We start from the raw sequence: 10,615 nt of genomic DNA on the forward strand, positions 1-10,615 counted from the left end.
TCTGTCTTCATGAGTGATTTGTGAGTATGTTGTAGGATGATGTATCTGACTTTTAAAAAGTTGTTTAAAAACTGGGGACAAAAAGGCATGATTGATAAAGCAATTAATTTATCAAACTAACAAGTGGATTTCTATCACAAAAAAAAAGAATACTTTCCAAGTAAAAGACAACTTGAAAGTGTTTTCTTTTTCTAAAATGTGTGTGTGTGTGTGTGTGTATCCTCAAACTTCAGCCAAGCCAGTAAAACTGAAGCCCATGCAAAAGAACGTTGACAGAGAGCAAGCAAATCCCGTTCTCGAATCTACGCCGTTGTTTTATTAGCTAGTAGTAAGTAGTAGATGCAGTCATTACTATTCTAACGCGGCTATGTGTCCGATTCTTAACACCTTTATTCAAAATGTTTTACAACTATTTATTTATTTACCCAGCTAGTTCGTTCAGTGAAAAAATCCTGTGGTTAAGCGTTATTCTCATTGATTGTGACGCCACTAAATTTCTATTGGAAAATTTTTCACTTCTGGATGTGAAATACACCATCTAACACTTACTGAAAAGTCAGTATTAAAGTTTGTATAATAATAATAATAATAATAATAATAGTTGCAATTTGACGTGTCCTTTAATTAGGGTTGTGATTGGATGATACTGACAATGTGAAAGGAAGTCGGAAGTAGGAAGTAAAAAGTACACACACAGTAGATGAGTTTGTGATGGAGGAAGAATAGTGTCCGTGTGCTTCCTTAGGCAGAGCATGAAATGTCTGTTATGGAAGTAAAATGACCGGTTAACGGGCAAAAATATTGTAGTGAATAATAAGACGGTGGTTGTAATAGTAAGTATGGTAAGTAGTAGTGCCTCCTGGCTCCTCCTTAACCGTTAACGTAGCGTCTTAATTCAGTTTGGCACAAACTCAAGTTCAGAAGTGTCTAAAGCACTGCACGTTACTGAGTACCTGAACATGATCATGATGATGCAGCACCTGAAAATAAATGCCGAATTAAGAAGAAACAACATTTTGTACAGCTTAAAATCCAGAATTGCATCCAATGAAGGTATAGTAAGATATTTCACCTGAACGTCCGCTTTGGACATCCTACCACCCACATACATCGACTCCTCATGTTACGAACTTTTAAGTTACCAATTTTCGAATAAATGAACATTTTCCAGTTTATCATAGCATAGGCCTGATGTTCATCAGCGTCAGTGATCAACAACAGGATGACAAACTTTGCATATGTTTATGGTATGAATCAGTTAACACAGTCGCCGAACGCTAGGTTGTGGAGACATTTTTAAAATAATTTTAAAAGTACTTTTAACTATAATCATCAGGTGTCTGTAGAAATTAGCATTTGTAACTTTAGCTATAGCCAAAATATTTACTAGACCTAATCCGTAAATAAATTAAGGGATTTTGTATTGTTAAGATTTTATTGCTGTGCACATAATAACTTTGAAAGTTACAAGTGGAAAAATGTTCGTTGCACATAGGGGCGTTGAGAGACATCTTTTGGTTTTAGGTTTCATAGTCTTTAAAGTTATTAAAAGTAAATAAAATTCTTCCGAATAATTTTAGTCGTGACTATTTAATGTGACGTTTTAAAGAAGGTAAACAGTATAGATTTTACTGTGCAAAGTATCTATTTCTCACGTGAATTGTTTCGTAAGATACAGAGGCTTCCAGAAAGCAGCACAGGAAGTAAGTGATTGTACAGCCAACCCGCGAAAACCTTTCAAACTTCCTGCCACTACCTACCCTGAATAAATTAAGTGCATCGCTGATTGACGTTCTTCTCGACCTATCATTGTCGTCCGTGCCTTTTCACAACAGGGTAGGGATCGTTTCAGGCTCACCCACGGCAGAGAGGGCGGCTTACATGAAAACAGCGTGCGGGGGTTTGTCTTATTACCCAACACTCAATGTGGCGGGATTGTGGGACTTTTCAGTGTCGCACGGCAATACCGCTCCTACTGCTTTTCACAGAAACACCATGGCTGAAAGAGAGGCAGAAACCGTGGAGTACAAGTTCCCCGAATCTTGTATAAAGACCAATATAAAGGTAGTGTTGACGTCTGCATTTAGACGAACCTGTCTCGCTGTCCTTGCTTGGTTTACCGTAAAGAAACGTAAGATTCTTTACGACGTGTGTGTCAGGAAATCGTGAATAAGAAATATCAAATAATCTTTGGATAATTTTATTACACGACGTTAAAAACAGTTCACGTGAAACTTGCCCTGACCGACCTAATGTGTGGTATTCGGGATTGTTCTAAAGTTTGTTATGATTCCATGTTAACGTTTTATGATATTCTAGTATAAGTTAAAACGTTGTACTTCGTGACTGCCAAGTGTATGAGACTTATTTATTAATCAAATAATTAAGTCCCTGCATTAAACTTTTGATTTAAAGTAGAAAACTGAGGCAGTTCAACTGAGCATAGTTTAAAGTACGTCTGGTAGTTTTTTAATTCCTGTGTGACTGCAGTGTGTACTTTTCGGAGAGGGGGTTAAACCACCAGCAGTAAGAACTAATAAGAATGCCATCCAGTCCACTCTCCATTGTCACAGTGATTGTGTGTGTATTTCAGTGTGACCTGGTCTTGGGTATCCCACGAAACGATGCCCGTTACTTCCTGTTGGCGTTTTTTCGCGCTCTTGAGCCTGAGCCTGAGCGTGAGCCTGCCTCGCGCTCCGTCGTGCACGCACCAAATTCCCGGTCATTTCTTTCAAAGTTGGTTCAGTTTTCAACGGTTCGCCTCACCGTGTTTTTATCGAGGCGGCGTTTAAAATGAATGAGTTACGATTGAGTAGAGCAGAACTTAAGTGAGCCCAGCAGCAGCAGCAATTACCCGAGAAATTATGAAAACACGAGTAAGAACCTCGTCTTTTGTAGAGTTAAGATTTCCGTTAAAAAAAAACACCATAATGATATGTATTCTTGCCCCTTCCACATCTTAGTTAAAATGTGTGCTATTTCATGTAATATAATATTGAGAGAGGTATTCACAAGATGTTAAAACGTAATAAGTCTTTTATAGAGCCACTGCTGTGTATGTAACCTAAATGTTTATATGTAAGTATCTCCAAAAAAGAAATTAATTGGAAGGTGATTAGGAATTGTCGATTATTCTCGTAAAGTTTATGCAACTACTTGTGTTGTATGATGAACATCGGTGCATATGGTAAGGGAAACAAACTAAGTCTATTCAACAATCACACATCTGATCTGCAGCTATGTCTCTTTCTCCTAGTAATGCACACATTGTTTTTTCTATGAGATGGATGTCACTTTGGAGAAAAGTGTCTGCTAAATGAATCAATGTAATGTGTAGTAGCACAGACACTCAAATGTTCACCCCAATAGTCCATCAGTTACTTAGTGTGACTAACTTCTTACTTTTAAACAATGTAAATGCTGTTCGATGTGGCTCAGGAGGTGACTCCCCCACATGACCATGGTATCCCCGGAGCACAGCGACGGTCACTTCGAAGGGCCTCTGAGAAACAGCTCTCAGCGACCCTAAAGGAGGGCCTTCCTCCAAAACGCCTGCAGTACAGCTCCGCCAGCACACACCACCAAAGAGCAGTACGGGAAAAGGTGAGAAGAAACATTCAGGTCAGCCTTCTTGCCAGGTTCTCTGCTCAAATGTGACATAAATCACAAGTTTAGATTTGAATTTGTGCCTTTTCAATACCCCTGTTTCATTATAGGGGAAAGTTTCTTTACAGGAAGCAGTTTTTGAGAGTAAAGAGACATCCAACACTGAATACTCATCTGACAGTGATAAAACTGAGAAGGAATACCCTGCGGTAGGTGCAGTAGTTTTGTTTTATATTTTAAAGTGTGCTCCTTTTACCTTTTCTAGTAACTAACCGTATTCACTGTGTTTATAGGATGTTTCAGGTGGTTTGTCCATATATGAATTGGAGCGTTTAGAGAACATCAGACAAAACCAGGCTTTCCTGTCATCCATCAATATTGCACAGGTACAGTCTTTGTGTTGTGCTTTAGAACCAGTTGCTCTGTTGCTGTATCCTCTATGATTGCATCCCTCTTTCTGTGCCAAGTTTGTATGTTGTTGCTGTATTCTCAAGGGTTTCCTCCCACATTCCAGAGATATGAGATCCATATAATTTATGGATCTAAACTTCACTGGGTGTATGACTATAGATAAGTTAGGGTGACTACATGTCCCTGAGAGCCTGTGTGGATAAGTTTGTGAAAACATATGATATCAGTAGCTCATATTATTAATGCAGTCATCTGTTTTTATGACGGGGGGCGTGGTGGCGCAGTGGGTTGGACCGGGTCCTGCTCTTCAGTGGGTCTGCGGTTCGAGTCCTGCTTGGGATGCCTTGCGACGGACTGGCGTCCCGTCCTGGGTGTGTCCCCTCCCCCTCCGGCCTTACGCCCTGTGTTACCGGGTAGGCTCCGGTTCCCCGTGACCCCGTATGGGACAAGCGGTTCTGAAAGTGTGTGTGTGTGTGTTTTTTTTTTTTTTTTTTTTTTTTTTTTTTTTATAACTTACACTATATTTTAAATTTTAATTATGTAAACATCTGGAAGTGACTGCCTACCTGAAATAGCTGAGGACAGTCATCTTGAACAGGAACATTTGGGAAGCTAGGCTTCAGCAGCCAAAGTAGCTCGCTGCTGCTTTTTTAGGCAGTTTTGATGGAGATTTCATTCTTGTGAATTTCAAGTCTTACTTAATTTCTGCTGGGAGGTGCAGCTGATACTGTTCCCATTTTGATGCTAAAACAAGCAGCTTTATTAACTTGTATAGTACACACAAACATGTGCAAGCTGCATTTTTTCCTCTCATTTTTGAATTACATATCTAACCTTCGGAAATGTTTTTGTAGGCTACCAAAGCTTTGAAGCAAAAACCCACTAAGAGAGTTCTCAAAATGTAAGTCATTATTATTATTAATCATTTTCTATTTTTGAATACTTTTGCTTGCATTGAAGTTGCTGAATGGTCTGTGAGGCCTGTAAAAGATGTCCATTTCACCATTAACAGATGCCAGACCAAGAACCCTGTTCCTGTTCGCAAATCCATGCGACTACAAAAGAAAGAGGCTGAGGTGCCCGTTGAGTTGCCCCAGGAGCCCGTAGAGCTTGTAAGTGGAAGAGGAGCAGAAAGAGTGAACCCCTTAATTGCATGTAGCTGATCGTTTCTTATTCCTTCCAGGTGAATTCTTCTTTGCATTTCCACCTTTTTCTTTGTGTGTCTAGACTCACCTAGCTGGGAAACCAGAGGGACCCATTGAAATGGATCCAGTAAACTTAGAAGACGGTAGCAAGCTACCTGCTGGTCTTCTGGAATTATGGACTGAGGTGACCATGCTTGATATTTTTCCCCATTCATAAATTTCTTTATTCTTAAATGAATAATACGTTCACTTTTCTTTTACTGTTTTTAAGTGTACTGTTGTGAGTGAAAAGTCAAGATTTGATTTGAAGAGGTAAGCAGAAATATTTGCAAAATATTAAAACAGTTTTAATACAATGTGGTATAAGTTTCTGTGGACTGTATCAGTAGTGTTGATGTTATCTCTTAGGTACAGAGTAGCCTTGAAGAGCATGACACTGAGTGGTGATCGGGTGACAAAGGTGGTGAAGGACCGTATCTTCTCTGCAGCATTTCACCCTTGCACTAGACACTTGCTTATGGCTGCTGGGGACAAATTCGGCCGCGTGGGACTCTGGGACCTGGTTTGTAATTTCCTCTGTATCCAGAAAGCTATTATTATTACAGAAAGCAAATATTTTAGTCTTGAGCAAATAGAATTTGCAGCTATGTGTAATTGAAATTGGGGTGTGGATGCAGAGTGTGTCATGATTCATGTATTGCTTTTCTTCTCAGGGCAGTGTGTGCGGAGATAGTGGGGTGTTCCTGTTTGAGCCACACTCCAGACCAGTCTCCTGTATGGCATTCTCAAGCACTCAGCCAGCCAGTCTGATCTCCCTTAGCTATGATGGGACAATACGCAGCACAAATGTAGAGAAAGCAATTTTTGATGAGGTATAAAACGACAATATTCCCACAATGGCATTCATAAGACCAGGGCCTTAAAATAGACGCAAAGACTGCATGTGGGAATCCATTGGCCACGTGTCATTGTTCTACTACAGCTTTCCAAAGCAGTCCACATGTCATTGATTTTACATCCTGGAGCATAATGTATGTAATTCATAGATCTTATTTCTTACTGTTTTTTCAAAATAGGTGTACCGCTCTGATGAAAGCTTGAACAGCTTTGATTTTCTGTCAGTTGATTGCTCTACAATGTTGGTCAGTACCTGGGATGGGGATGTCCTCACTGTAGACAGAAGAACTCCAGGGTAATTAACTGTTACCTTAATTCTCTTAATTTGCTCAAGTGTCCCAGGATCAGAAACAATCTAAATTATGTGTGTCTGTGTGCAGGACTTCACATGTGGCAGTGTCCACACTTGACACAAGAAACCTCCGGTGCATTCATGTCCATCCTGTTCATAAGCAGTATTTTGTGGCTTCAGAAAGCAAGTGAGCATATGATTGTCTAAACAGTTGCTGACTTTTATGGATTTTTTTTAAAAATTGTGCACTTTTTTACTCTTTCATTCTAGAAAATTAACTGGACCTTGTATTTGAATACTGTATTTGTTTTAAACTTGTTTAAATGTGAAAATGTATTTTTCTTTATGGATACTATGTTGACCAAGTCAGTTATTGTAACAAATTACAGATAGGAGAAATTGTGTTGAAATGGTAATGTATTGCACTGTACATATGAATTTCATCCAGATCTCTGTTCATCCTTAGGGATGTGCACATCTACGATGTCCGGTCTCTGAAGAAAAAAGGTAGCAAGCCTGTGTCCTACCTGCCTGGTCATTCACTGAGCATTTCGTGTGCTTACTTCTCACCTGAAACTGGGAATAGAGTGTTGACTACCTGCATGGACAATAAAATCAGGTGAGCTGACAGGGATCTTAATCAGTGGGGATGTACTTCAGTTTGGAGCGTTAAGTACATGTATCATCAGGTGCCTTTTTTTTTTTCTTTCCTCATATTGAAGAATAATTAAAACATTACTTACAGGGTGTTTGATACTTCTGAATTCAAGACACAAGTCCCTCTTCTGAGTTCTTTCAGGTAAATAAATGTCTGCATTGGGCTTTGTCAAACAAGTGTTTGTGTGAACTGTTTCATGATAGCATTTTTTAGGCAACTGGGATATATTTCTGGACAGTGCTGCAATTAATATCTGTCAACCATAGGACTTAACAGGGATTTACAGCAACGTTGTGAAACAGTGAATCTGTTCTTCCTTTAAGATGTAGTTGAGTGAAGCAAGTACCCAACTGTAATTAATCATGAAGACCCAAGTTGAAAGTCCTCTGGGTGTACATACATAGATGACATTGCAATGGATTCTGGGATAAGATGAGCAGTTAACTTGTACTGAAAGGTGTGACAGTGTAGTACTACATCTACATAACATTGTTAGTACCATGAGTGCATGTACTGTATGTGCTGTGCTCTTGCAGCCACAACGTACAAACAGGTCGCTGGCTGTCCAAGCTGAGGGCTGTGTGGGACCCCAAGCAGGAGGAATGCTTTGCAGTGGGCAGCATGGCGAGGCCTCGCGTGATGCAGGTCTTCCACGAGAGTGGCCAGCTGCTACACACTTTCAGCGATGAAGAAAACTTATCCACAGTCTGTTCCGTGGTAGCCTTCCATCCTGTGCGGAATGCCCTTCTTGGGGGCAATTCCTCCGGCCGTTTGCACGTCTTCTCTGACTAAAGACTTGAATCTTTTATTCCACATTCCTGTATGTTTGGATGTTTTTCTATTAAATAAATTGTTTTATATATTGATGAAAGTAGTTATGGATTCCTGCTTTAGTGAAAAGTTACCGCACAAATAAGTATACTAAGAGAACAAATCAGTTCTGCTACAACATGATAGCACAATGTTGAACAGGAACACAACTACCTCTGTAATACATTTCACTGGGGACAATAGGGTTTGGGTAAAGCAAGTAAAATACAGTAATCAACTACAAGAAGGTCATTGAACACAAGTTGGAATATTTACATGCAAAACAGTGAAAGTACATGAAAGCAATAAATATGCTATTTGTGACACACTGATCTTTTGCTTTAAAAGTGCTTCATAATATCCAACTTGTGGGCCAGTGTTACAGCCTTTCTTAGTCTTCACCAGAATGCTTTTGATACTCACTTTGGCCAATCATGTCTAAACAGAGGTGCAGTAGCTTAAAATGCAGGCGTATGTATTTTAGAAATAGGGTCTATGAAAGTTTTCAAAAGCGTGTTCCTCTCTTCGTCTTATTTTAATTATTTGGATTTATTGCAGAACTGACAATGTATCGTCAGTTACCACTTTGCTTAGTTAAACGCTGAAGACAATTACTGATTTTTTTTTTACTTTCCTCCAGGGGGCAGCAAAGTGCTGTATTGAAGCCCAGCTGTGACGAGTTTATGTTGATGAACGACACAGTTGCGCAGGGTAAAAAAAAAAAATACTGAAAGGACTGAATTGTTTATTTCAAGTTTTAATACTTTCATGGCACCAGTTACAAGGGACTATCAGAAACAATATTATACTGTTTCGTACGGAAGGTTTGCTACAGTACAAAGATGGTTTCAGAATGAGCAAGAATGAACTGGAAACAATGAGCAGGTATCTGTATACATACACACATATAAAAACTTAAAAGTAATCTAAAATCCCATGTTAAAAAGGAAAAGCTATTCCAATTTACACTAAATGCACTAAACACTCGTACAGAGATGTTCTGTGTATTCACACAGTATGTGTGGTCACATCTGTGAGCGCTGTGTGAAAGGACACTGCCCACCTGTGCTGTTGTGGATGGAGAGAACATTACAGCAAAGCTATTAAAGAGTACACCGTATTCATTAAACAGTGATTATTACAGCACTTGTTCTGAATTGTCTGTTTATGACAGCAGCCATGAGAAGCTGCTGCTTTGCTTTTGCCAAAAATTACAGCTGCCATTCGCAGGCGCCAATGACGACAACCACACCGACTGAGACGGTCCAGATGACTTCACATACTCCAAGGGCCTGTAGGACTGTGGTAAAAAGCCAGTATCTGGCAGAAAGGTCATCGCAGTTTTGTTTTGTTGTCCATATCAATATAACTGCCCCTTCAGGACATGGAAAGTGCAGATTCTTGAAAAGCTTACAGTATTTTAATGGTCATATTTGTGTATAGTGACATTTTGATTAGAGTGCTTTGCTGCTGAAAGAGGCATTGGATAGTGGTGTGAAAGCTCCACCCAACCACATGCCAGACTCCTTTGAACATTTCAAACATAGGTTGTGAAACTGAGGAGCGATAATGCAACTCGGACACAATAGGAACTTTTGTTCGCCATCGGTCACCCAACTTCGAATGAAGAACCAAGAATGAGACCATGTCCAAATGACTGCTAAGTGAATTCTGAGGTACATGAACAAAGAAAGACAAGATTAACTCTAGTAGATAGCACATTAGCTTCTCCATAATATGAAACTCAATTCTAGGTCATACAGTTTTGGGTCTCTGAATATTGGATTTCTTTAACCTCTGTACTGTAAAGACATCATCTTGTCCACAACAACAACTTTGATTCTCGCAGACAAAAGTCCACCAGTGTGGAATAAAACTGTCTTGAAGCAGAACCTTCAAGTGCAGTACTTTGTGACATGACTGCAGGAAGTGACACTTTAAGAAGACTCAACACAAATATCACAAGACAAAACTGACTATACACGTGTAGCTGCTGTCTGCTACACAAACACCTCAGAGAAGAGTGATGACTCCACTTACATGTACATCCAGTGAATGTTGAAGCAATGGTGTAAATGATTTTAGCTTAGTGGTCTGTCTGAAATGATCACTTTTAATCCTGCATGTCAGGTTTCACATATACATGTACTACATACAAAGGTGATATTTGAGCAGAATACATTCCTTGAATCCCATGTAAGCAAAACCATAACGTGGACAGCTCATCTGAAGTACAGCACAAATAGTAGACCTTGATTTGCATACATTTTCTGTAAAATGGCAGCCTTCGAAAACAATTTAAAATCTGAATACTCTTGAAATGATTATATAAACAATGAAGCAGTTATATTGAATTCATTTCCATCAACAAATTACCTGCAACCTGTCTGAATTGCAGAATTTAATACTCATAGCTTTGACATTTTCTCAAGACATCACAATCTTAAGTAATCCAATTTCTTACAGTCTGGACTTGTCCATATATTACTGTCATTACACATTTCATTTAAGTATTGCTTGTTGAATATGGTGCCTTACTTGTTTGCACATATTGAGAGACACCTTTCATGCTGAAGCTACATAACGCTGCTAAATGAGTAAAAGTCCATCGATTTACAAGTCACTTTTCTTTGTTCTTCAAAGATAACAAATGAAGAGTTACCCGGTTGGTAGAACAAAAAAGAAAAAAACGACGTCAACTTTGCAACCTTAAAATATTCATGTGATTTAACTTCAATTAAATGAAACATTCAAGTTGCCATGAATCATTTCACTTGCTTTTCATTTCAGGAGGAT

General features: G+C 39.2%; 1 protein-coding gene across 4 annotated transcripts; it reads left to right on the forward strand.

The window, feature by feature from the left end:
- Window positions 1–670: 670 nt before the first annotated feature.
- Window positions 671–7,840, forward strand: wdr76 (WD repeat domain 76). Of its 4 annotated transcripts, none has more exons than XM_018763906.2 (16): window positions 671–842; window positions 1,989–2,064; window positions 3,439–3,603; window positions 3,717–3,815; window positions 3,900–3,992; window positions 4,872–4,918; window positions 5,030–5,129; window positions 5,245–5,346; window positions 5,434–5,474; window positions 5,571–5,724; window positions 5,876–6,034; window positions 6,239–6,354; window positions 6,440–6,538; window positions 6,818–6,970; window positions 7,097–7,150; window positions 7,546–7,840. In XM_018763906.2, exons 2-16 carry the CDS (start codon window positions 1,996–1,998, stop codon window positions 7,799–7,801), a joined length of 1,707 nt encoding a protein of 568 aa, XP_018619422.2. In that variant the 5' UTR covers window positions 671–842; window positions 1,989–1,995; the 3' UTR covers window positions 7,802–7,840. The 4 variants fall into 4 exon arrangements, with proteins under 4 accessions (XP_018619422.2, XP_018619424.2, XP_018619423.2 ...); XM_018763907.2 differs by lacking the exon at window positions 671–842 and adding an exon at window positions 1,221–1,247; XM_018763908.2 differs by lacking the exon at window positions 1,989–2,064.
- Window positions 7,841–10,615: the final 2,775 nt, after the last annotated feature.

Source organism: Scleropages formosus, chromosome 11 (assembly GCF_900964775.1).
Source record: "Scleropages formosus chromosome 11, fSclFor1.1, whole genome shotgun sequence".
Taxonomy (NCBI): Eukaryota; Metazoa; Chordata; class Actinopteri; order Osteoglossiformes; family Osteoglossidae; genus Scleropages; species Scleropages formosus.